General features: G+C 29.5%; 1 protein-coding gene across 1 annotated transcript; it reads right to left on the minus strand.

Moving 5' to 3' along the window:
• Positions 1 to 4,189: 4,189 nt before the first annotated feature.
• Positions 4,190 to 26,141, minus strand: LOC129317417 (TMV resistance protein N-like). Its single transcript, XM_054961746.1, has 4 exons — positions 25,885 to 26,141; positions 9,082 to 9,291; positions 7,025 to 7,442; positions 4,190 to 4,381 (listed from the first exon to the last, which is right to left on the minus strand). The coding sequence occupies exons 1-4, from the start codon at positions 26,139 to 26,141 to the stop codon at positions 4,190 to 4,192; spliced, it is 1,077 nt and encodes a 358-aa protein (XP_054817721.1).
• Between the last annotated feature and the right edge of the window lie 897 nt (positions 26,142 to 27,038).

Consider the following 27,038-nt stretch of genomic DNA (forward strand, 5'->3'; position numbering starts at 1 on the left):
GCATTCAACTAAAGAAGTGAACAATTTTTTATCCTTATTTAATATATACGTATCTTTTCCTTAACAAGGAATTAACTTTAATTATCCGATAACAACGGATTAAATTTCAGACCAACTTTGAGCCCTATATATTCATCTATTTACACCCACACAAAAACAAAGGTAAAAGGGTTTAATTCTATCTAAGACAGAGGAAGGTTAACAACGGTCACCATCTCATGTTAGTCCCCAAATGGGGTTTGTTTGATTAGTTTTTGTAATCCTTTAAGTAAAGGAATGTTTTGTAATCATTTTTCTTTTTCAATTGAAGGTTTTCATTCACATTATTGTCCTCTTTGATTTTTTAACAAAGATGAGAGATTCTTCGCGATTGCCAAGATGAGTTTATCAGAAACAAAATCTCCTCTCTCGATCTGCTTATCGTCTGTGAAAGTTATGATGCCTCGTTGCTTTAAAGCAGCATGCATGTAAGTGGTCTGTGAAGCCTTTTCGAGTGTCTATTCCCCTGAAGCTGAACAAGACATGGTACTTCCATTGTGGGATTGTTGAGCTCATTGAAAATTGTGTGGGTTTGATTGGGAAAATGAAGTTGTGGAATAATTATTTAGAGGGAGCTTCAGGTTTTGTCTTTGGTCTTATTTATGGGTCGTCTCGTAAAATACGGGATTATTTGTTTTGATCTTTCATATGGATAAGGACGTGCTTGTGTGGACGCTATTCATTCATGTTCTTATTCTTTGTTAAAAAGATTTAAATATAATGAGTGAATTAAATCTACTTATTCAATGAGTGTCTCATGTGACAAGACATATATATATATATATATATATATATAATAACCATAACCATTTGATTTGGTTAAACAACTGTAAAAGATTTTGTGATATAATATTCAGAAAATATGAAATAATCTCAAGATTTTTTGAAAGGACAACATATATGAGAAGTGTTTTGAATTTTTTAAGGGCAATGTATCTTAATAATATTCAATTATTGATTAAATATAATGATTATAATTAAGATACTCATTGACTGTGTAGATTTAGGTTACTGACCAAATCCAAATCCTCGAAAAACTGATACTTAGGTTTCAAAAGTTGAAGCAAAGGCAAGTTGAAACCAATTACAGGGCCAACTTCTCCCATACGTTACTCTAATCATAAGATGAGGGCAAGACTTACTACTGCTGACTAATAGCAAGTCTGATAAAACTTGATTGAGTACTATAGCTGTATCAGTCTCGCCATCATGTGACGACTAGAGTCACATGTTAGAAAAGTGACCATGTAATTAGCTTCAAATTGCCTTTGCTTTATCAGGAGCAACCGGCGGGAAAATAAATAGACAAAAGAATAAAACCATACCATATTTTAACTTCAAATCTCAAAATTTAAGGTTATAGATTCTTTCATTTTATTTTGTATTAGTTATTAAATTTAACTTTATTTGAAGTAGTATTTCCCATATCGATTCAAATCCACCCACACTTGACATCTTAACATATTTTCTGACTTTTAGGTTTACTTCATTACTATTACTATTTTTTCTGTAAATTCAATTCAATTCTTAAAGTTCTCTACATTTCCTTAAAGGAGACCAATAAAGAATTTTTAAATTCCAAACAATACTAATTGTTTAGTTTCTCATCCATGAATAAGTAAAAAATTACATAATGCTTTTAAAAAATAAACATCATTTAAAAAGGGGAAAATACAGTTGTTGGTTCCTTTACTTTTAACGTATTTCGATATATCCAAGCTTTACTTTTTTTTTTTTGTTACTTCAAGTTTCTTAAGTTTCATATGTTTGTAATATTTATACTTTTGAATAAGTAAAGGTAAAAGAAAAACCAGCAGAACATTAATTAAAATTCTTAGACACCTAATGAATGAAACTTTAGATAGAAAAAGACATGACAACTTAGGCGAACAGTTAATGGTCGTTTTGCCCCATTGTCCAACTCTATCATATTTACTAATTCAGCGACAAGATTAACAAAGTTATGCAAATTAGAAAATATAACCCAATGAGTGACGATACGAACTAACGTTGTAGACAGATAAGAGACTTGGAGCAACAAAAAATAATAGAGACTAATACAAAAACACATTAAAAGTATAGAAAACACATTAAAATTTTGGAGAATATCATATTTTAGTTATAGAAATAAATAATTTTAATTATAAAAATACATTTTATATAACTATTTAAAATATTCCTTACTCATTATCAAAGATTTGCTTATTCACAAAACGTGTGTGGGATTATTAGTTTTCATTTCCCAATCTCAGCGAAAATCCTTTTGACGTGGAATGGGTAGGGAGAGAGAGAGAGAGAGAGAGAGAGAGAGAGAGAGGAGGAAGAGAAAGGGGGGAGAGAGAGAGGAGGCCAAAAAAATAAGAATTTTTTTTATTAAATTATGAAAAATATTCTGCATTACAAGACTGGGTCAAGCTGGACTAATGACTGCACTACCTATTTAGTGCATGTTTGGTTTGCCTCCTAACTGAGGTTGGGATGACTCAAACCTTAGTTAGGGGCCTAAAGCTCATTTAGAAAATCTGACATCTTGTTTGGTTTTGGAAAGAAAAAAAAAGAAAAAAAAGTTAAGCGAGCGTTCCTCCAAAATGAGCAGAATAGCTGAGGCCATATGAAAGAGCTTTTGGATGAGCATTTGAGCATTAAAAATTATCATCAGATTCTCTCTCCTTCTATCCTCTCACCTCACCTCTCCTGCTGATAGCTTGCTCGTCTCTTCTTCTTTCCTCTATCTTCACTTCACCAATCGTTGCCTCCAGCATCCTCTTGCCGTCATCTTTGACTGTGTCTGTGCTCGGTGTTGTCGTCATCGAGGTTTTCATCAAGGCCACCGTCACCGTATGGAGGTCCATTGTCGATGGTTCCGTCAAGTTGATTTTCTTATTCTTGTGTTGTCTGTGTAGCTCATTCTCAGGATAAGCTATCTGCTCTGCCATCAGATGGCCAAGGATTTGGAGTGTCTATTGATGAAGAAATTGCAAAAGCCATTGTTGCTTGGGCTTACCTTCCTGAAGGAAACCCTTCAAAACTTTTCCTATAAAATTTATTTTACTTTTCGTGGCTTGCAACAAATATTTGGTTTTTATACATTTATTAATTTTTTTTTGACGATTTAGATTAATTTGAATGCCCAGTTTATAGTTACACATTTTTTTAAAAAAATAAAATATAAATTTTTATTATCCCCGATAGAATTAAGTGAAAATTTATGAATTTATTTTATTCTTTTAGAATTGAATATTTTGTAATTAATGGTTTATTTTATCTTTTCATTGAATAATTTGAATTTTATTTTCACTCTTCCTTTATAAAAATTAATATTTTTTATTTATCAATGTATTTTATATTTTTAATCTATTTTTTAGAAATTATAATTTTGAGTTTAATATTTTTTCCTTAAAAATATCAAATGAGCCACAAAAATATATATAAAAAAATTTATATCCATCTTTTCCATGCATCAACTGAATTTTTGATCAAATTATTCAAACAAATATTAATTTGTTCAACTGGCTTATAGAAAAAATATATTTAAACATAATCACATTAAAGTTATGTACTTTTAAAAAAAAAAACTTAAGTTTGCTAACCTTAGTTGATTCTAAGTTTGGTTGCAAATTTTAATCCAAACACATCTTTATACAGCCCATGAAGACCAGCAACCAAAAAAAAAAACCAACAAAAAATGAAGTAAAGAGAAAAAAATACATACAAGACTGTACCAAAAACATAAATAAATACAATAGTCCTGAAAACATATGGCCCAATGCAAATGCAAAACACACATGACAAGTCCAATTCATCTTATAGTTTCTTCAACTTATTTTACTTAGGACAATCTCCTTCAATGCTTTCATGATTCAGCTTGAAATTCTTCAACCTTGCACCCTAAGACACAAGAAGGTTGAAGAATTGAAAATGGAGTTACTAGACACTTAAATGCTCTAGTAGCAAGCAAATAAAATCTATTTTCCATTACATCAATTTAACTTCCTTCCATTTCCCCAATTCTTAGTGCCCAAAAGTCTCAAACACATTTAACTAAAATTATTTATGTATGGACCAGCGTGTGTCTGACATCAATAAAAAAATTCAAAAAATGAGAAGAAATTAAATATAGGGATGATGGTGAGTTACCTATGAAAAGAAATTAGAGTTTTCTTCGTTTAGCAGAAAATGTTTCTGCTTCGTCTGTGGCCACAATGTTGTCTTCTTCTGCCACTTCTTCAACTTGGTGGGATCTCTTTCCATAAGCATAAAGAGAGTGTTGAGAAGGGATTTCACTGTTATTACTTGTGCTGTATTCCTTCATTGATCTACAACACTCTTCAACATCTTCTTGCTTATCACATGCCAACCACACTTGCTTATCACAAACATGCTTGAATTTTGCAAATCAACTTTCCCTTTCCATTGTGCTTCCATGTGTAAGCACTTATATTTTTGCATATAAAATATGAATTCGATCTAGTCACTATAGATTGTGAAATCACAACTAGGAAAGTAAATCATCAACATTTGATGGGGATTGTTTCTCATAGCAATTTTCCAAGTTATTATACCTTTGAACAGTTCATATTGTGAAGCTTTGTAAGCCAACTTTAGTCGTCGTCGATTTACTAGATGATGGAAGGTCCATATCTTGTAGAACAATGCAAAGAGAAATTCCCCACCTTGCAGATGAGCCATGAAGATGAGAGATGTCCACTTTTATTAACATAATGGAATCAGACGGTTCAAAACAATCAATCAAAATGTCATGATCCTGATCATAGCCTTGACATAAGATTTTTCTCTCAGAAGTGTGAACAACATGATTATCTTAAAAGCCATCAACTTTATCAAGAAATTATAATTTTTGTTGATTATGGAACCAAGATGGGATGTCAAGCTTCAGCATCCACCAAGATTTAAGAGCCATATTTGAAATCCATGATGGAAAATATTCCAGAAAATCCTTAGCAGGTGTAATGAAATTTGATAGAAACTCTGAGAAAGATAATGGTTGCATTGAATGACAAGCAATTGTACCTATATGCTTAAGGTTTGGTGGAAGATCTGGCAAATATTTGAGCTTTGGGCAATTGTTCAAATGAAGACAAGACAAAAGTGATAGATTAACAACACATTGAGCAGGAAGATGGGTAAATTATTTCCAATCAGATCAAGTATCTCCAATGATGATAAGAAACTAAGATCCTTAGGAATTGACCCATCATGGATATTGCATTGAGCTAATTTCAAAAACTTCAATGAGGAAAGACTTGAGAATGAAGAAGGAAGAATGCAACTGCCATCAGGCAAGTTGCCAAAATAATTTCTACTCAAATCAAGGACCTCTAATGAAGGTAAGCAACCAAGAGAATTTGGAATTTTTTTGAGATTGCAATCACTTGTATTCAATTTCTTCAATGATGCTAGGCTTGAGATTAAAGAAGGAAACGCCAATCTAGTTAGAGCTTCATGAATAAGAAACCCAAATACTATTGGAATTTGGGAAAGCAAGTTCCCCAGTGAATTGGAAGTTGAACCTAGACCATTACATCCTTTCAAATATAGTGACTTCAAATTTTCTAGGCCAATGATTGATGAAGATACTTCTTTCATAGCAGTTCCACTCAAATAAAGCTCCTCTAAACACTTATTTTCATAAATATTTTGTACTAATGAGGAAAATTTTGGACCACCTAAAATATTGAGAATTTTTAGGGAATTCAAATTACAAGTGGAGCTTCGAAGACAAGCAAGGTTTTGGCAATTTTTCACATCAAAAACCGATGAGCTATTCATACTTTTTCCAAACTTTAGAAGCTTTTTAAATTTTAAGCACCTAGAAAGGGTCAATTTCTCTAAGGAATCCATTTCCATTCTACTAGGAAGCACTTTAAGATTCTTGCAATCTTTCAGGTCCACTACAATAAGTTTTTTTATGTTGTCCAAGTGGTAGGTGAACTTCAGTAAGTTTTATGCAACATTAAAGAACTAGTAGTTCAAGATTAGGAAGCATTAAAAAATTAGGAGTTCTTATGAATTCTTAAGAGTATCTCAAATCAATGCATTTCAAAAGTGTATTATCTTGCTACAGTGCATTTTTAGGAGAAGTTGATACAAATGAACTCCATGTGGAAGAGATTGCAAATGATATGCTTCCCATTCAAGAATTTTCAATGAACTAGGAAGACATGTGAGACCTTGAGGAAGGCAAACATTACATGAGATGATCAGTATTCTGATAATGCACATGCTAGAAAATGCTTCAGAATCTCAATTTGCTTCATATGGTACAAAGGACTAAAGATGTATAACTTCTATCATATCAGATCCCTAGGAAAAAAATCAACAACATAATGAAGGATGAGAAATAATATTGATCAATGTATATATAGGAAATTTAATGCATCTCTATAACAAATCGTATAGTTACCCTGTTTTTAGTCAATACATGATCTATATCTTCTTTTGACCATATCCTGCTTCTTTTGTCAGCAATACTTGGTGATTCCTCCAAAACAATACTTCTACCCATTTCTTGAAGGATGTCTTGCATACCCAAACACATACCACAATCGATAGAATAATATTCAGTTATCATGCATTTCTCAACAAGTTCTCTTATTCCAAGTACTGGACAAAAACCACACATTTCAAATATTTGTGTCACTTAATATTTGTTCATTCCCTAAAAAAAAAAAATGCAAGATCTAAAAATATTTTCTTTTCCATATCACTTAATATTGCTTGGCGCAAACCTTTGAATTTTCTCCAAAGCTTCTTTCCATTCAAGTTAACTTCTTCCACAAAGATAAGAACGCAACACTTCAAGAGTTAAAAGAAGGCCTTGAGTATGGTGGATGAGCTCTTACACAGCTTCCAGTAAACTTCCATATGTTCATCCCTTTTAAAAGCCCTCTTGCATAACGCTGCTCTTATGACCTAGCCAAACTTTCTTTATAGAAAGGTTCTCTAGTTGGTTTATTTCACTTACATCATCCAAGACAACAAGAACTTTTTTGCTGCATAAAAAATTCCTTGTGATATTCTTCCCTTCATATGCATCATCAATATCTATGTCTCTTATCATGAGTTTGGAAAGAAGTTTTCTTTGCAACGAAACGAATCCCTTGGCTTCATGGTTTTCTTTTACATTAGCAAGAAAACAACTAACATCAAATTGATGAAATATTCTCTCATAGATAACTCTTGCAAGAGTTGTCTTTCCAATACCTGTCATGCCCCATATTCCTATGAAGCCAACATCACATAATCCAATATTTAGAAGTGCACTCACTTCTTCTACTCTTGTTTCAATGCCAATGAACTCATTGTTGAAACAATATGGTAACTTTGGCTGTACCTTTGCCCATGCTGCTGCGATAATTTCTTCAATGAGTTTTGCTTCATGCCTGCATGGAGAAAAGATAATCAGCAATTATTTAGTACTCCATTTGGAAAAAAATATAGGAGCTATTTAATTAATTTATCAAGATTAAGAAAATTAGTTTAGTTAATTACTTGTATAAAAGGTGTGTTGATATCCCTAAAATACCCCCTTTAATCATTGGTATTTGAAACTATCCCATCAATTAATAGAAATCGTCCTTCAATATGTGGAGTCAATAGGAATAGTTTGGAAAAAAAAATTATAAATTTGGAAGACAACGTGAATTGAGGTCTTACATTTAGCATCAAGACAAACCCCTCAACTAATTTCTACATTTAGGATTCGAAACTACAACCAGCTATTTACTATTAGGTTAGATTCAAGTTGGTGATCGAGACAAAAATCATTAAGTTGAAAATATGCAAAATATATATATATATATATATATGATTTTTAACTTAAGAAGGCAGGAAAAATTAATTGATGGCAGAGTTCTAGAGTCGCGTCGCATCAAGAACATCTCTAGAAGAACACTCAAGTGAAAAGAAGTAACACGCGCGCGCACACGTGATGAAATATCCAAGGCATTGGTTTTTATAGCATACCTTTATCCCTCGATCCAAAGCTTCAATCGTGTAGTAAGGTATATGAATACATTGTGGGCGCGCGTACATGCGCGCGCGCGACACATGCTTTTTTTTTTTTTAAGTTTTTTTTTTGTGAATAATATTTATTTAGAGATATTATTTTTTGGTTGAGTGTTATCATGAACTATATTATTTTTATGATCTTTATGAACATTTCTTATTATTACAATTTTTTTAATCTCTTTCAAAATTTGTTTTTAATTAACTCAGTATTATATGAAAAAGTTGACAATGGTTAATCATATGTAATTTTTTAAAAATTACTTTTGATTCTAATATTAGTTCTATAAAGAGTATATTTTAAATGATAATAATTAATTTTTAAAAAATATTTTTTATTGATCATTTTAGCCAAACCTGACCCAAACACTCAGGCATCAGGCTGGCTTGAACTTCACATCGGCCAGGGCATGAAGCATGGGTAATGCCTGGTCCGACCCTGTCTATGCGCAGCTTTATATGGGTGTATGAGCGTGTGCATATATATATATATATATTATGTGTATGTGAAATCTGTATATGTAAAGCCGTGCTCTTACTATCAAAAGAACTCATTTTGAAAATATATGCTCTATATATTTGTCTTCCATTTTTATTTTTATTTTTTTTATGGTTTGCTTAAAGAAAGAAAAGGTTAAAAATGAAGCTGTAATGAGAGATTAAGGACCTCTTGTTGGATTTATAATGTTTTTGGCGCCCATTGATGGACTGACCATATATTCCTCCCTGGCTAAATTCATGCAATTAATAAAAATGAGAAAATCACTTAGCTAATTCATTAAAAATTGTAATATCTAATTTTGAAATTTAAGCTTTAAATTAAAATTATTCCAACAATAACATTACTTGTAACCAGTACACACTACAAGAAAACATGAGATTTCGGAAAGAAATTTGTGATGAAATATAAAAAGTCACCAATACGTTTTAAAATCATTCCAAATTCCATTTCAAATATGTGTCCCATCACAACTCATGTATTGCAAATATCTACATTTAGTATACAAAACTTACTGATCCGTAGAGTCATAGCCAGATATATTTACAACTTCTTTTAAGGCCTCTCTCCATCTTTGCACCTTCTCTTTGTTTTCAGAAAATCTCTGACTATGTTTCTGAAAGGCACAAGCAAAGGTACCTCTCTGATGATGCACATCGGATGGATCAGTCTTATAGAAGATTGGGATAACTTCTCTACCCAGAGATTTTTTAGATTCAAGAATCCTTTAGAGTTCATCCAAATACCAACTCGAAGAAGCATAAGTTTCAGAAAGAATAACAAGAGACATGAGAGATTCATCAATTCCTTGGAAGAGTTGGTTAGAAATAACCTCTCCTCTCGAGCTTATGATCATCTATGAAAGTTATGACACCCCTTTGTTTTAGAGCAGCGTGCAAGTGGTCTGTGAAGCCTTTTCGGGTGTCTTCTCCTCTGTACTTCCGATTGTCAAGTTCATAGGGAAGATGAGAGAGAGACAGACAGATTTAGAAATAGCAGGATCTATTGAAAGGTTTAATTTATTGATTAGTCACAAACATGTTTTTACTTGAAACTGATCTAATCATTTTGCGATGTCTCGATCGATCAAAAATCAGTGCCAAATTACTTTTTATTTTAATTAAGTAAAATAAGAACAAGTTGATATAAAATATTGATGATGATAATGATGGAAAATAAGAACATGTTTATTTTGTTTTAATCAAATCCTTATAGTCTGATCTATTATATATGTTAATAGATTAAAATTTCTTCATTTTACCTATAAAAGGCTTTAAAAAATAGAAAAAAACAAAAGTAATTCTAAAATGTTTCTGTTTAAAAAAAACTAAAAAAATGTAAAAAGTTCTGAAAGCATGTAACTATAAAATACTTATACAAACAATTTTTTTGGTCTTCAAAAAACATAAAATAATTTTTAAATACAGATCAATCAAACAACCCCATAATATACACATTTCTCATTTCTTTTTTAAAAATAGATTTTCGTGTACCAAACATGCATGTAGTACATTTATCTGCGATGCATGTAATTAAGGCTCCTATTATTGTTGGATAGGATTGATGTAGAACAAGTTGTATGGTCTTATATTATTGATGTGAGTAACCTAGCAAATAAAGGATTTGGAATTTGCGAGGATAAGATCTGTAGGGCTTTTAGGGTAAGAAAATGGAGCAATAAGTATGGCCAGTAACCACATGGGAAGCTACAAAAATGAAGAAATGTTTATGAGAAGGAAGAGGAATGTCGTTGTACGTGAGAGTTTTGTTCGGCAAGCGCTGTGTGTGGGTCCATGTCAAAGAAGACAATCGTCTCAATCGATCTTGTTTCCTAACGCAGCTCATGGGCTACATCGCTTTCTTATCTTTCTCTCAGACCTACTCGTTGATTTTCATTCTTCTTAACGCTCATTTTGTCAACAAATGAATCTTTATGTAAAATAAAAACAAGTTGATATAAAACAACAACAGCATCGGCGGCAGCAGCAGTGATAGTAATCGAAAATTAATTAGCAGGTCCGCATAGTTCTTCTTAACGTTATATTAGGCTCCCATAGTTGATTTTGTTTTAACTGAATCTTTATGGTTTGTTCGGTCAAATATGTTAATTCCAAGACGTTACAATTCCTCAATTTTGCCTTTAAAAATTGAAGTTAAACATTTTTATTTTTATTAAAATTATATATAATTTTAGAATTAACAACATTTATAATTCAAGATTAATTTACACATAAAGAAGCATGTTTAAAAATGTAGATTTTTAAATTCTGTAATGATGTCCTTTCAAAACAATTGCAGGAAAAAAAAAACTAAAATTAAAAATTAAAAATAAATTAACTTAGATGAATTAATTTTACCCGATAATAATAATAGAGGGAGAATTTTAGTAAATGGCTACGGTAGCCTGTTAAATTAAAGGGCAATGGTGCAAAAATATCCACAAACTTGTTGGCTAGAAGTATCCGGTATCTTAAAGTGAGGCAATGTGCCTAATTGCTCATGAAATTATTTTAGTCGGCGCATATGTGATCAAATCATTAAATACCAAAGATGTTGACTTTTTTGTTGTCCTCCTGGGAAAATGTTGACCAATTTGAACTGACGTGGAGTACACGTGTCTCCCTTCTTTATCCTTCTCACTCTTTTTGAAACGCAATCTGCCTTCCTTTCCCATCCAATCCCTCCATTTTTGTGCCTTCCTCGTCCCCAATTTCAAATCCACAAATTAAAAAAAAAAAAAAAGTTTAGATCCACAGCCACAATTAACATTCCCAACAAATGAAAATTCATATCCACATTGCAAAACAAGTAAACAAATCAAAATAAAAAATTAAAAGCCACAATTAACATGAATGAGCATAGAATGAGGTGGAAAGAGGTGGCAACGTGGTAAATGAATAAAAGCCACCTGGCATGAATTGCAAGGCAAATTAACGGATGTCAATTAAATTTTAAAGATTGGTCACTCTTACACTAACTTAAATAACGTTATAAACACTTGTGCACCTTTCCTTACTTTAGATACTAGATGTTCCTGACAGATAACGTTATAAATATTTTTACCTTTTTTTCTTCATATTATTATCAACAAATGGAATGTGATGGCATAATTTTGTATATGGGCAATATTTATGTTATGCTTTATAAAGATATATCAAGAGAAAAATATCACTTTTAAGCCTTACAATAATTCAATAAATGACAGTTCAAAATAATTTTCAGTGAAAAATATAGAAATTTTAGTCAATCTGTGAAACTAAAAACTATCTTATCCAAGAAGACATCAAAAGGGCTTTCGAAAGTACAATTTGGCCATTTTAAAAAAGGAAAAGAGGAGAAAGTAATAAGACACAAGTTAGACATAAAAGAAATATGATAGAAGCCTGATGCAAAAATTAACTAAAGCAATCAAAAGAGTTTTTCTTTTGAAACAAAATGTGAGCCAAAAAAAAAAAAAGATGAAGAGGAAAAAATAATAGGGAAAAATAAACGATAATATATATATATATGAGCATACTTATCATGTTGAAATGAAATACTAAACAATATAAAAAAGCATATGTCAATTCAATAATTAATTTATTAAGTTTAGTGAGTTGTAACTTCTTATGTGTTGTGTTACGTGTGAGGGTGTGGTTATTAATTGAGTTATGATATGTTCAAGTAGAACAATCATAACACATGTACTAAAATAATATATAAAGTAACTTGCTTCAACTAATCAAGGGGTTGAATTCATTTATCCTAATGTCTCGAGTTTAAATCTTGAGATTTGAATGGTGGCATCATGTTTCTTAGAATACTGGATGATGCATATGCATGAAATAAAATAATAATAATAGATAAAGTTATTAATCTTTGGAGTCGAAGCAGGATATATTTGCCAACTTTTTGGAAGGCATCTTTGTAATAACCCAAAAATATATATAATAAATAATATTATTAAAATTAATAATAACATTCCGATTGTATTTTATAAATTTAGGAGTAGATGTAACAAGGTGAAATGGTGGCATAACGGAAATTATACTTATCTACTAATAAGTTGAGAGTTAAAATCCTTATTGTGCTAAGGGAGGAATATTATTTTATTTTGATATTAATATTAGGTAATTACTAAAATGCCTCTTAACAATAAAACTAAATAAATAATACATGTCAGATTTTTCCCATCTCTATTTTCACGACTGGGAACCATAAGAGAGTGAGAAAACCGATTCAGAAAAATCTGGACCCTCTTCCTTTCCTCCTCCCCTTTTCTCAATTCTTCTTCAACGACTGAGAGAGAGAGCTCGACCTCTTCCCTTCTTCATTCCTTCGCCATTGAGTCTGTTGTTAGCAGCCATGGATGTGCCGAAATCTTCCACGTTTTCTCTCTGCTCGTGCTGCTATTGTGGGTGCATCAACTTCTTCCTTCTCCTCTTCCGTTTTTGTGTGGCAAGACCTTCTCCTCCCCTGTTTAACACCGTCCTTGATCATATCTGCTCAAGGGGGCTTTCATTTCTTGTTCTTCATTTTTCTTTTGCTGTGTGGAATGTGGTTTTCCGCCGTCGTCCTTCTACTGTTCTTTGACTGTGGTAGCAGGTCGAAGACCCTTCCTTCCTTCCTCACCCTCGTCAATTGTGTTTGTTAGAGCTCATCCTTTCCTCTACCCGTGCGCTGCCTTGGGTGTTGCCATCGGCTCCCTCATTCATTGTCTTCCCCTGTTTCAAGGTGTGTAGAAGAAGAGGACGTGTTGAAAAGGAGAAATCCTTGAGTTTTGACTTTTGAGAACTTGATAGATCAGTGAACGGCGTCTCTAAAATATATATATATATATATATATATATATTATAGAGTTACTTTAGTAACAATTTTGTTAAGTATGAGATATCATTTTGATTAAACAATTTATTTTGGTAACTCTGGTTTCTCAATAAATGCAAACAATTTACTTTCCTTAAATTTTAATTAAACATATTTACATGTAATGTACATATTTGATGTTATAATTTAATCTTGATATTAAACACTATATTTGGAAATTTTTGCATTCCATTACATTCTATGAAAGTTATTGGAATTAGGCTTTCGAATAAATGTTTGCAAGTATGTATTTTGTTAATATTGATTGACCTCACAATTAGAGAATGATTAGTTATTATGATTCATGGATAGGAAAACATTGAAGATACTATTTTATGATAATTATATTGAAAAGAGCAAAAATGTTGATTTTAGACCCATGCGTGCTTGCTAAAAATGTGAAATTAAATGAAAACATTAGTTGCTAATGGCAGTATTGTTAGCCCTTGACATACCATGATACACCTAGTTAGCAAGGTGTTTAGGAATGCTAGTCTCATACGATGGCCAATACATGTGGAATAGAGGGATGGGAATTTGTGAGCCTAGAATTCACACTTGATTTCATGGGCCTTGTGCCTATGCTTGATTTCATGGGCATTGTGCTCACACTTGTTTTCATGGTTTCGAGCCATGCTTATTGGTTACTTATCCTTATAAATTATGTATCCACACTTGTTGGTTATTTATGCTTGTGGACTTTGTGTCCACACTTGTTAATAGTCTTACAAATTATGAAATTTTGGAACTTATTGTCTTTTAAATTGTTTTGTTAAGCAAGCTGATTGCTTGACTGTGCATAGGTTTCTCTTTGTAAGATGAATTATATAATTTAGTTGTTTAAGGCAAAGGTCTTAACTTGGAAATTGAACCTGGTGTCTCTATTGCCCTTAGTCAACCTTGTATCTATTTGGTTTACATGTTTTTGTAAAATTATTTGAACTATGCAACGTGTTTTATTTTATTATGATAATGGTTATTATTGTGAAATTCATAATTGTTTTATAAATATTATCTCCCTTTGTTTTCTTTAGATCTAAATTAGAATGTTGTTCACTAGAAAGTTACTTTTGGTGTTAGATTTGTTAGATGATGCTAAATCTCTTACTGACTTTTGAAGGTCCTATAGCTGAGTCTGGTCAAGAATTTGATTGAAATTATTTCCTTTTAATGTAATTATAGAATTTATATATTTAATTTTGAAAATACTGTTAGGAGTTTCACATAAGTTATAATTAGGGTTCTATTTTCATTATATACTTTGTCTGTTAGCTGAAAGGAGCAGAGCTCCTAGTTATTGTGGTATTTTATCTAAAAATTATATTGTAGAATTTTTTAGAAGTTTTAAGTATAGGGGAGATGCAGCTGAAATTTCTGCAAAGATTATGAAATCTTTTGTTTTGAATTAATTGCATGAAATATGGTCTAATCTTTGATAAGTTAGGTATAAGGTCTTAAAGTTAAATTTCTACAATTTTAGGCTTTAGGGATGTGTGTTTATGTACATGTCCTGCACCAATCACGATCAATTTTGGGGCGTGACAATCTCTCCATTCCTGAACCTTCTTCTCAGCAAATCTCTCCCTATGGTTTTCAAAGGCATCTGCAAGGTGCCTATTTGATGTCTCACATGAAATGGATTCATGTTATAGAAAACCAGGATAACTTGTCTACTTAAAATTGTTTGAATTCAATGATCTTTTGGAGCTCAGCCAAACACCAATGAGAAGAAGCACAATTTTGGGAAAGAATAATAATGGAAATGAGGGATTCTTCGATTGGTAGGAGGAGTTTATCAAAAATAAAGTCTCCCAAATTGTGGGTTTGCTTAGAAAAATGAAGGTGTGGAATAATGATTTAGAGTTAGCTTCAGGTTTTGTCTTTGGTCTTATTTGCGGGTCGTCTCGTAAAAGATGGGATCATTTGTTTTTGGTCTTTGATCACATGGATAAGGATAGGCTTGTGTAAACGTTGTTGGTTCAAAGTTCCTTTTTCTCGTAGAAAGGGTAATTAGGTTCAAAAAATTGAAGTAACAGCTACTCCCTCCACTCAAAAATATAAAGCATTTTGGGTCTTTAATGAACAATTAATTAGATTTTTTTTTTCAAAAATTTCCTTAAGAGGTGTAATTAATAAAATTTTATAATTGAGACACCCTATTAAAGAAGGGTAGGCATGAGAAGAGTGTGTGATTTTAAAGACAATTAACTAACTAATATATTAGAAAGTGTATTAATTCAATTAAAAGTCTTATAATATTGAATTAACGAGTATTAATCAGGTATGTATTATATGCAACTATAGTTAATAAAATGTTCATAAATTTTTTTATGAATATTAATTCCCTTTCAAGTATTGTAGCCCTAGAATAATTAATTATTTTGCTAAGTAGTTAGGTATGATTATTATCTTCAATCGGACTGGTCTTATCCTCATCTTACGATTAAAGTAACGTATGGGAAAAGTTGGAGTAAAGGCAAGTTCAAGCTAATTACATGGCCAACTTTTCCCATATGTTATTGAGTGTATTTGGATTTTAATGAGGTATAATTGATTATGGAATAAATTGATTAATATGATTGATTTGGAATATAATTGATTATGTTATGTGGTATATAATTGATTTATAAACTTGATAAATAAGGTTGATTTTAATCAAAATTGAAAAGTAGACTTGAAAAGTAAAATTGAAAGTAAGATAAAACCATGGTTGTGTGAATTACATGTTATAATTAATTATGAATCTAAAATTATGTTTTCAAAAAAATATTCAAACACTCATTATACATGTTAAATCAACTATGAATTCAAAACCACATTTTTCTCATAAGAAAACCATGGTAAGAAAACTATGGTTTTGAGTTGATAATTGATTTTTACGTATATAATGGGTATTTGAATATTTTTAAAAAATATTAGCTTTTATTCATAACTAATTTTAAATTGTAACATGAGTATTTGGATATATTTTTACAAAACTATAGTTTTGACTTCTAAAATTAATTTTTGATATTATCAAAACAGGCACATGGTAAGATGAGGGCAAGACTTACTACCACAGCGAGTCTAATAAAACTTGATTGAGTAATATAGTTGCATAAGTCTTCACTGGATTTGTACTTAGCTTATGTTTGTCTTTTCTTTAATTTTTGCAGGCTGTACTTAGATTTACTGCTAGCTTTTTAATCGCATTTGGTTGTTAAAAAGGATAAGAATATAATGAATTGGAAAGAAATCAGAACAAAAAAAATTGTATCATTCTTAATGTAGACATGACAAAATTCAATATTACATATCATAAATGTGAGAATCATTATATCCTTCAGAAACTCCATGAATTATGACTCTTTATAAATATGGTTCATCTATCTACTTTACATTTTGATCATCCTATCCTGATATTCAATTTTGGTTAAAGTATATATTTAGTCATTTAACTTTATACAACATTATATTTTAATCTTCTAACTTTATAAAGTGTCTCTTTAGTTTTTAACTCTAACACTATTAGTTTTATCCTAACAAATTTTTTTTATTGAACTTTCAAATATTGATAAAAATATTTTTAAATATTGACATGTTAAGTTTAAATTTTTTAAAATAATAATGATTTATACAAAAATGATCATTTCAAATTAACGATATTATGGTTAAAGGACTAATAAGATACTTTACAAAGTTATATGACCAAATTGAAATGTAAAAAATAGATGACTAAAAATATACTTTAGCCTTTAATGTTTTAATTCATTTCATTCCATTTTTTTTAGTAATCAAATGAGAGCTTTGGTTTTTAATTAGTACGTGTATCTCTTTTTTTTTTGGTAATTGATATTAATAAAATGGACTTATGTTTTGGTTTAAAAAAAAAAATTGTGGAAGTCTTGCGCTCGCGTTACGATTAGAGTAACATATTAGAAAAATTGAATTGTTATTTCTCACAGTCATGCTTGTTAAATTGTTATTATTATTTGTCATTTTTAATATACATACTTATCAAAACAATACTTTAACATGTCATTCTCCACCATTATGCTTATTAGAACATTACACTAGTAATCTTTCACAATTACAAAATTGAAAAACATCTTTTTAAAATTTATTTACAAAAATATTTTTTAAAAATAGAAAATGAAAACAAAACTAATCAAGAACATAATTTCTCAACGCTAAAGGGTAAAATTATTCAACAAGTAAAATTTTATGGCAAGATCATGATCAACTTACAAGGCGAACTTTTTTACGGTTTGTACTCTTGAGGTTGGCATTGTTGAACTTTGTGCCCTGAAATACATGAATAAAAAGTTTTAAAAGAAAATAAGTTGTTTATATTTTTTTATAAGCATGTGAGTAATAAATTCTAAAGTAAAACATGTTATTTAAATTTTGATTTATGCAGTAATAACACATCTTCAAATAACAAAATGTTCGTCGAAATTTTAATATGCATGGGCATTCAATAACAATTTTTAAAATAATTTATGTGAGAATAACAAAAAAAAAGTTTTGTTTATGCAATGAAAAGAAAAATAATTATTTATCCTTTTATTTTTATAATTATTTACTTATAATTACTTTTAAAATTTTATTTTTGACATTATGACCGATTTATTATATTTATCACTGATATACAGTTGTATGTCAATAATAAACTCTTTATAAATTTTTATATTTTAATGATAAAACTCTTCTATATCAATATGAACAGGCTATACTTTTAAATTTTTAAAAATTTGATCCATATTTTTTGGATACAAGATTTTTTTTAGCTAGTTGGCTAATTTTTCAATTTTATATATCACAAACATTAACGATTTCTGTAAAATTATTGAGTGAGCACTTACTTAATATTTAACTTTTATTAATTTTACCCCATGTTTGATTAGGGGAATATGTATTTATATTTAAGTGGTTATTTATATTTACAAGTAATAACATTTAAATCAAAATATGTTGTTTAAATTTTAATTTATGTGGCGATCACATATAAAATTTTTTTATGTACACATGATATCATATTTTACAATAATCTATATAAGAATAAAATAAATTTTTATATATGTATATATTGCTCATAGATATCCAGGTAAAGTTTTATTGGAGACAATTCTATTTAAGATACAGTCAGATGTTAAATGTGGAAACCTCTTCCAATAGAAATTAATTTTTATCCTCCTATTATTTATATTCTTATTATGCATGGATATAACAATTTAAATGAAATAATATGTTCATACAATTTAAAAGAAAGAATTTTAAAACAAGATATATGTTTTATAATTTTAATTTACGTGGATATAACAATTTATTGATTAAAATGAATTGTTATCTATATTTGATCATACGACAACAATAAAACAAGTTATTATAGGGAAAAGGACATTTTAGTCTCAAAAGACTATTTTAATGTCTGTAAAGTTTCAATAAATTTTTGACCAAAAAAAAAAAACTCTCAATAAATTGAGAGATGTTGATAAAGTCCCAAGGTACACCGATGAAAAGGGAAAAGACAAAATCACTCCCCTAGCAACACGTGATGCAACTGTTTTTCTTTTTGTTTTTTGTTTTACTTTTTTGACCGAAACAGTGATGTAACGGTTGAAAAATCATTTCACCAAGTTTTAACCTCAAAACTCTATGTCCCATTCTCCCTTCCCCACAACAAAATCCAAAATTCTAGCCACCAATCTTTAGGCAAAACTCTTAACAAAATAAAAATAAAGAAATTTATGAAAGAAATCTTTATCAATTATAATTATTACATTTTACTAGAAAAAAAAATCTCACAGGTTATAAATTATAAGTTTTAATATAATATAAAAAATAAATTACCAATAAATTTGCACCGAAATTTTTATTCAAATTACTAATAAATGTATTATATTAAAATTATTAGGTTAAATTGATAGTATAATATAAAAAATTTAATTTTTTGTAATTTAATATATTTTGATTTTATAATTATATATTTCATTTTTTATATAGAAATAATAACTAATATATGTTTTATATTTTAAAATTCACAGGCTCAAATACATTTTTTTAATGACAAATTACTCGCAGCAATAGTTGCATTTCGGTAAAATTTATTTTGATTTGTTATATTATATTAAAATGCATTCCTTACATACTACAACAGAAGTCGTTACTCATTAATTTATGTTTTAAAATTTTTTTCTAAAATATTGATTTTCTGAAAATTCAAATATTTACATTTATGTTGAGTGTAATATTTATAACATTTGAATTTTTAAAATATCCTCATTAATTACTCAATAAAATAAGAATGTACTCTCTCCATTAAAAAATATAAAGTATTTTTAATTGAATCTCCTCTCCTAATAAAGTAATTATTTATTTTCACAATAATAGTATTTTTTAATGTTTATCTTTATTTAATAGGGTTTTTTTGCCATAATTTAATATCATGTTTCACTTTAAAATAAATATAAGATAATTTATTTATTAAGAGAATTTTTAAAAGGTGCACAATAATTATACTTTGAAAAACTAAAACTATTTTATTTTTTTCACATCAAAGTTTTTAAAAAATATCTTATATTTTTTAACGAATGAAGCAATTGAAAATATATATATATATATATATATAACACTCCTACCAATTGCATTTTATTTTGGACTAAATAAAACTTTTAGAAAATAATTTATATTATGGTTCAATATAAGTTATATCTTGTAAAATATTTTAGTCATTATTGTTGATAAAAATTTCTGATCATAAATTTTGTTTATTTTTTATTTTTCAATAATTTTGTTTAGAGATTAGAAACTACTCCCTCTATTCAAAAACATAAAATAATTTTTGAAGAGTTAGATATTAAAAATATAAAAAATTTTTAGTTTTTTAAGATGCAATCATTGTCTTTTTTAAAAGTTCTCTTATTAATAATAATTTTATATTTATTATAAAAATTTAATAAAAATAAATATAAAAATATAAAATTAATTAAAAATAAATAATTATTTATTAAAAAGTTAGATTTAATTAAAAATATGTTATATTTTTACACGAGGGGAGTGAAATTTTGGACTTTGTTAGGGGAAGAGCGAGACGGAGACAGAGTCTTGAAGACCATCGTTAAATGTAAAAAAATGATTTTTCAAAGTCACATCACTTACTGTTTTACAAAGAGACGGGGATGATTTCGTCTTTTCATTTTGGATCAATGTATTTGGGACTTTGTCAACATTTCTCGATTTGTTGGGACTTTACTGGCATTAAATTAGTCTTTTCGAATTAAAATGTCATTCTCGCTTATTATTTATTTTATTTTCTAATCACAAGCAAAAGTATACAGTTACTTTTTATTATTATAATTATTTATTTGTAATCATCTATACAATTTTATTTCACACTTTTTGTAAATTATTACTTTTATAACATGATTAAATTAATATTTACGAATTATTTAACTTCTGTTAATTTTTGTTATTTGTTTGGATCAAAGAAAATGGTTAGGAGGTGAGATTTAAAATTTTAATGACTTAAGTTTTAGAAAAACGGAGATTTGTGGCTAGAAAATTTTATAACATATTTTTCCATTTTTTTTTAAAAAACTTGAACTACTAAAATATTCTCCTCTTTTTTTACTCTCTTTAAACAAAAAGGGAGTTAATATTCCTGTTCATCGCATCTGGCATAAAATCTAGTTGTATGTCATTTATACATGAATATTTTATTTACTTGTCAATTAATGCTTTTTCTTAATCTAAACATGACCATAGGCATATGTGTGTATGAATATTTTGTATATTTTAATTAAATTATATTAATTTAATCATTACTTAATTGACCTTATTAAATACTTGAACCACTACTATCTAATTTGATCAGTTTAATGATTAGTCTTGATTTCCATACATGACTAACAAGTTGATAATATGGCTGTCAACATGCAAGAGGGAATTAACCACACACATGATGAGGCATCATTAAAAGGCTTAACACAAAGGAACAATATAATTAATCAATCAGTCCATATAATTTACACCCATTTTTAATTTTGTCCTTACACTTGTATTTTCTCAAAAAACCAATCCTCAAAATCATCAAATGTTTACACATGAATATGACTTCCAGCAATAGCAACATTAAAGGAGTGAAAATTTGGCAAGAATAAAACTAGCAGTTAGTCAGTCCATAAAGACGGGTTGAGTAGGCAAAGATGTGATGTGAATCATATTTCAAAAATGACACGGGTTCAATAAATAAATAAAATTTAAATTCTGCCAAATAAATAATGCAATAAATCCAATCTGCCAATGACCTTTCGAAATTCAAATTTAATTAATGGTATTAGTATTGATTTCTTCTAGATATAATAATGTTTAGATTCCTCAAAATACAATCAAATATTATAAGGTTGACAGCTAAATTATGGCAAAAGGATAACTAATTATTAATATTTATCATTTTACTATGTTCAATTATCAATAAATATTGCGGTATTTAATTATGTGAGGAGAATTAGAATGTAATTCTCTCTTTTTTTCTAGTTCAATATGCATCATATCACATGCCTAAAAAGATCAATACCATATGGAAAAGAGTTAATTTTTGGCTTTGTTCCTTGTATTAATTAGTAGTATCGATAATTCATGAATCGAATCAGCCAAAATTGATAAAATATAATATATAAAACGTATCTTTTAATTTCATTGTACTGAATACAGAAAACTTCATTTCCCCATGAAGCCTTCTCTCATCTCTTTCAAAGAATTTCTGTGTCAAATTTTCAAAGTTATATATTCATATACAAAATATTATTTGTCTGAAATAATAATTTAATATTGTTAATTTTAAGGCTGCAGTGGAGTCGTTGTAAAACAGAAAATAGAAAGTGATGAACTTAATCATACGAAAAGGAATGAAACAAATGTTAAAAAGCAACTTCAAAACTCGTGATTTTCATATTGTCTTCAAAGTAATATTTGTTCCTTATTTTACTTGCAGAATACTCATGAAGTTGCTTCTAAAACTTCACCCAAAGTACCTTATGAGCGAACAATAGTTTCAGACAAATATACATCTTTGAAACAACTTTCAACATATTCAAATGGTACGGTGTGTTTGGATTAAAAGAGATTTAGATCAAACCTTTCTTTTAAATGTACAAAAATTTATGGATCCATTTCTTATTATATTGTCAGGGACACAAGTTTGAAAGAAGAACATATCCCAAAAGATTAACTTATTAAGAAAGAGAACCCCTCATACTTATAAACTTCATTTCACTTGTGAGATGATCACTCTTACAAGTGTACAAGATCACAGTAATAAATTATCTAGAGCATTCCAGGTGTTGAACTCACAGGGAAGTTACACTTTTACTAATTTAAATAATTAATAGTTTAAGAAAAATAGATAAAATGGATAAATTTGATAAAAATATAAGGAATAAAAATAAAACAAGAAAATAATGATGATAAAAAAGCAATCACTTGAAGCATTGGGGTTTAGGATTCACCCTATAGGTTGCTATTTTCTACCCTTGAGTTAACTCAAATCAATTATAGTGACAACTATTCCTAAAGTGTCCTAATATTCTCCCAAATTATTAGTCCCTTTTTAATTAGTGTTGAATTCGTTTTCACGATACCTAAATAACTAATTAAACCGTAAAGCTATAGTTTAAGTCACCATAAATTTCTAGAACTATCCCTAGCCTAGTTATTTATATTTATTTCTCTAGATCCAGGTTCTCTCTTCACCTCCCAGTCTATCAAGATTACTCATAGATTTAATTAAATGGTGGCTAGTCATTAAATCAATATGAAGAACAATAGAAATAAATATAATTGGGAAAAAGTAAAAATATTCATAAATATAAATGCAAAGAGTCAAAACAAAGGAAATGAAAAACTAGCTCCTCAATTGGGCTACATCCTTACCTCAACTGGGTAATTTAAAAACACATAATAAAATTAAATAAAATCATTCTAAAATCCTCAATCATGAAAAATGATCATAGAGAAAATTAAGGAGTAGAAGAGAAATAATTAAAATTTGTGAAACTTCTCAATGATCTCGCTTTTAGCATTCAGAATGCTTCTACAATCTCCAAATATCTCAGAGAGGATTCTTGAGATACTTAGATAAGTGATTGGATGCCTTCCCTGTTGATGGAGGGAGTATTTATAGTTAAAGTAGAGGCTCCTTCTTTTGTTCCTTGTCAATGTTGGACTCTAATATATATATATATATATATATATTTTCTTTTCCTTCTATTTGGTTTATTCTTTTTCTCTGTAAAATATAAAGATAAAAAGATATGAGTGGATTTTGTATTAAAATTCCTTTTTATCTTATAATTAAGTGATGAGGGAAAAATATATAAATATCAATTACATAGATATGAAATCTTAATAAATATAATCAAATTCAAACTAAAATATATACCTATTTAATTATAAAATACGCACTTATCATGAGACTTCCTAATGTAGGACTCATGATATTATCACCTTGTTTGAGAGCCGACATCCTCAGCTGCTCTATTTCATAGCATTTCATTCAGCCTCTTATTGGTCATAACCTTTTGTGGGAAGCCCTTTCTGTTACACTAGACTCTCAATGAATGCATTAATGTGTTGGGCATAAATCTAAAGGAAGAGTCCACCTCAAAAAACTAGTCTATTAGAAGGGAGAGCTCTTTATAATAAGAACACAAGTCTAAAAGGGAGATGCATCCCAAAAGACTAACCTTTTAGAAGGAAGAGCCACTCAAAGTTTTTCTTATGACATATATTTCCTTTGTAATTTTAAATTTCCTCTACATCATAGTTAATAGAAATTCTAGTCACTCTTAAACCTCTTGTTCTCTTCATGTTTTCATTATTAATGTATCTATGATTCTCGTATTTTTTTCTTATTTCTCATTCTTAGCTTTTATTGATTGAAAAATATAAATAAATTTATCACTTCTAATTTTTAGTTTGAGATAATGTAATCTTTAGTCCCTCAAATTTGTTGTTAACTATCAGTTTGATCCTTTAAGTTTAATTTTGATTGGTTTAGTCCCTTAAGTTTTCTTAAATTATTATTGTTGTAGTAATTGTATGTGTGTGTGTCAAAAAAAAAAGTCCTACATTGCTTAAATGAAGAATGCTCATAGTGTATAACTACTAAAGAAGGAAATGGACTAGTAAAATGGGTTTGAAGGAGAAGTAGGCTCGCATGCACAAAACAAGTCAATTCAAAGCAATTGCAGTTGAAAACAATTGATTTGTCCCTCCCGCATGCGAGTTCAAAAGGCACTAGATTCCTTTTACCAGATTATTTTTATGGAAAAAATAAATAATTAATTATTTATTTGGGCTTACTGGAAAATCTCATTTTTTAGCTGTTTGGGGTTTGAATTCGAACCATAAATGTTTTTTTAGCTTTAATTGAATTCTTAAAACAGATGAATAAATTTCTTAAACATGTTTGTCCCCCTAGCGTCTCCAAACAAATGGTTAAATGTATTTTATGTTTGTGTAACTGAGGTTTGATGCTGGATTAATCTAATAAATGCTACCCAATGTTTGTCCAAGACCTTTGCTTATATAGAGGCATGCATGCATACTGAACTGGTCGGCAGGCTCTAGAGTTTTCGAGCCACTTCTTCCCTCCTCCTTTGTCTATGTGTTGTATCCATTTGAGTTGCTTTCATGTCAGTGTTGCTATTGGCTTGCCTTGCTTGTGTAGGACATGCTTGTTTAATCTTAGAGTATTGCTAGTCTTTCATCCTAGTATGCTGAAATAGTTTTTAAGAACAGTGTCCTTTAGCATGACTCAAGTAGCTCTCAGTTTACTTCCTTACCGCCAACAATCTTAAGAACTAACTGAATTAAATTGTAATGACCCTAAATTTTAAATTGAACAAAAAAAATTTTCAAATGAATATTTTATTTAAATAAGTTTTATAGCAATTAGAAAAGGGGTAATTTATAAGAATTTATGATAGAAACTTTCTTAAGTATCTAGAGTCCAAAATTTTATAAGTAAAATTTGGTTTTAAATTATAGAAAAATTTTGTACCCTTTTTTGTAATTTCTTGTGCCTTTTTTTGTGATTTTATTGCAATGCTTATTTGGATCAGATTTTGTTTCTTTCGTGCTAAGGAAAAAAAAAAAAAAAACAGAGCATTCCTTACATTTTGTTTCCACCGCCATTACCCTCCTTCGGTTCTTCATCATCGGCCCATTCCTCTGATTTTTCTCTTCAATCTCGCTTGCATATCTTCAACCGGTGCTCCTTCATTGTTGTTCGTCCGTGTCTGTACAGCAAAGAGGTTGGGTATTCTTTCCCGTTTCTGTTCTGTTTCATGACTGTTACCGGTGTGTGTGCATGTTCGGTTTTTATTTTTCTTCGTTCTCAGCTATTGAGGTCTCGTGTGGGCAGGTATGGTGGTTGATTTCCTTTGTTTGCTGGCTTGAATTCTGGTCTCCTTCCTCCTCATGGCTATCACAGATTGAAGCCCTTCTTTTCTCCTTCTTTTACGTAGGCTAGCTGGATCTCTTCTCTGTTATTCCTTCGCTGTTGTGAGGCTAATAGAGCAAGTCGAAACTCTTCCCTTTCCTGCTTCAGCGTTAGGCATGCTGGATTTATAGGTGTTGCCACTTTAGCTTCGTTGGAGGTGGGTGCTATTCTTTTCTCCTTCTTCTTCAAATCCATGACAGCAACGAAATTGTTCTCTCCTATCCCTAACTGATTTATGACATCCATATTCCTCTTTGTTGATGTTCTGAAGTTCTAGAAAGAATTGAGGTGTACGTTTTGGTTAATGTTGGATATTATTCTGCTGTGTCTATGGGAGGTTGGGTTCTGTTTGTTTTAAGATTTGAGATTTATTATCTATTCTTCAGCTTGTTATTGTTTGTGATTGTGATACTTCTTTGCGCATATCATGGGTAAATTATTCTCATGCATTTGACTAAAATAGCTAAATCCTCACATGGCTGATTTGGGTTAAGTGCTTTTCTATTTTCTTTGCAGCCTTTCCTTTTCCAATTTGATACATAAACGTGAATAGCATGTCTAGTTTTGGTGGATTTCTTCTTTGATACAAGGCTGATTGTAGCTGAAACTCATGAATATAACTACTGATAGTCACAAATGGGAGAAAACTACTGTTATTTGTATTTAATCTTGTGTACTGCATATGCTGATGATGAAAGCTGGGTGTATTTTTAAAATTGAATCTTTGACAAATGGATTTTCCATTTGTCTAATCTATATCTGTAATTAAAATAAATAAATAAATGAACTAATGATAATAAATACTAAAATAGGGGGAATGATTATAAAGGATACTTGTACAATATTTTATTAAGTTTAAAGGAGGAGTAAAAATGATATAAATAATTTACTATGATTTCTGATTGAGAATGAGAAGTGTGAGAATGGATTGAGATTTGTTAAATGGTTTAACTAATCAAAAAGTACTTGAAACATAATTGGTCAGAGTATTATATTTAATATTATTTAGATAAAATTCAAATGCCCATTAATTGATTGGAAAAGAAAATTTCTTGATAAATAATTTTACAATTACGATTTTTTTGTCAGGAAAGTAAGGGCATCATTAGAATTAAAGTGAAAGGTTGAGAAAAGCACGCTTTA

Source organism: Prosopis cineraria, unplaced genomic scaffold, assembly GCF_029017545.1.
Source record: "Prosopis cineraria cultivar Desert tree isolate PC_DT_omini unplaced genomic scaffold, ASM2901754v1 PC8, whole genome shotgun sequence".
In the NCBI taxonomy this organism is placed as follows: domain Eukaryota; kingdom Viridiplantae; phylum Streptophyta; class Magnoliopsida; order Fabales; family Fabaceae; genus Prosopis; species Prosopis cineraria.

What these genes read in the sequence shown, in the direction of transcription:
- LOC129317417 (XM_054961746.1), bottom strand. Translation starts at nt 26,141, where the DNA reads ATGGATGTCATAAATCAGTTAGGGATAGGAGAGAACAATTTCGTTGCT. An exon ending in GAAAAGAAGGGCTTCAATCT is followed by an intron (nt 9,292 to 25,884) that starts GTGATAGCCATG and finishes TGAACTCTAAAG; the next exon opens with GATTCTTGAATCTAAAAAAT. An exon ending in TTCTTGTTGTCTTGGATGAT is followed by an intron (nt 4,382 to 7,024) that starts GTAAGTGAAATA and finishes GCATGTGATAAG; the next exon opens with CAAGAAGATGTTGAAGAGTG.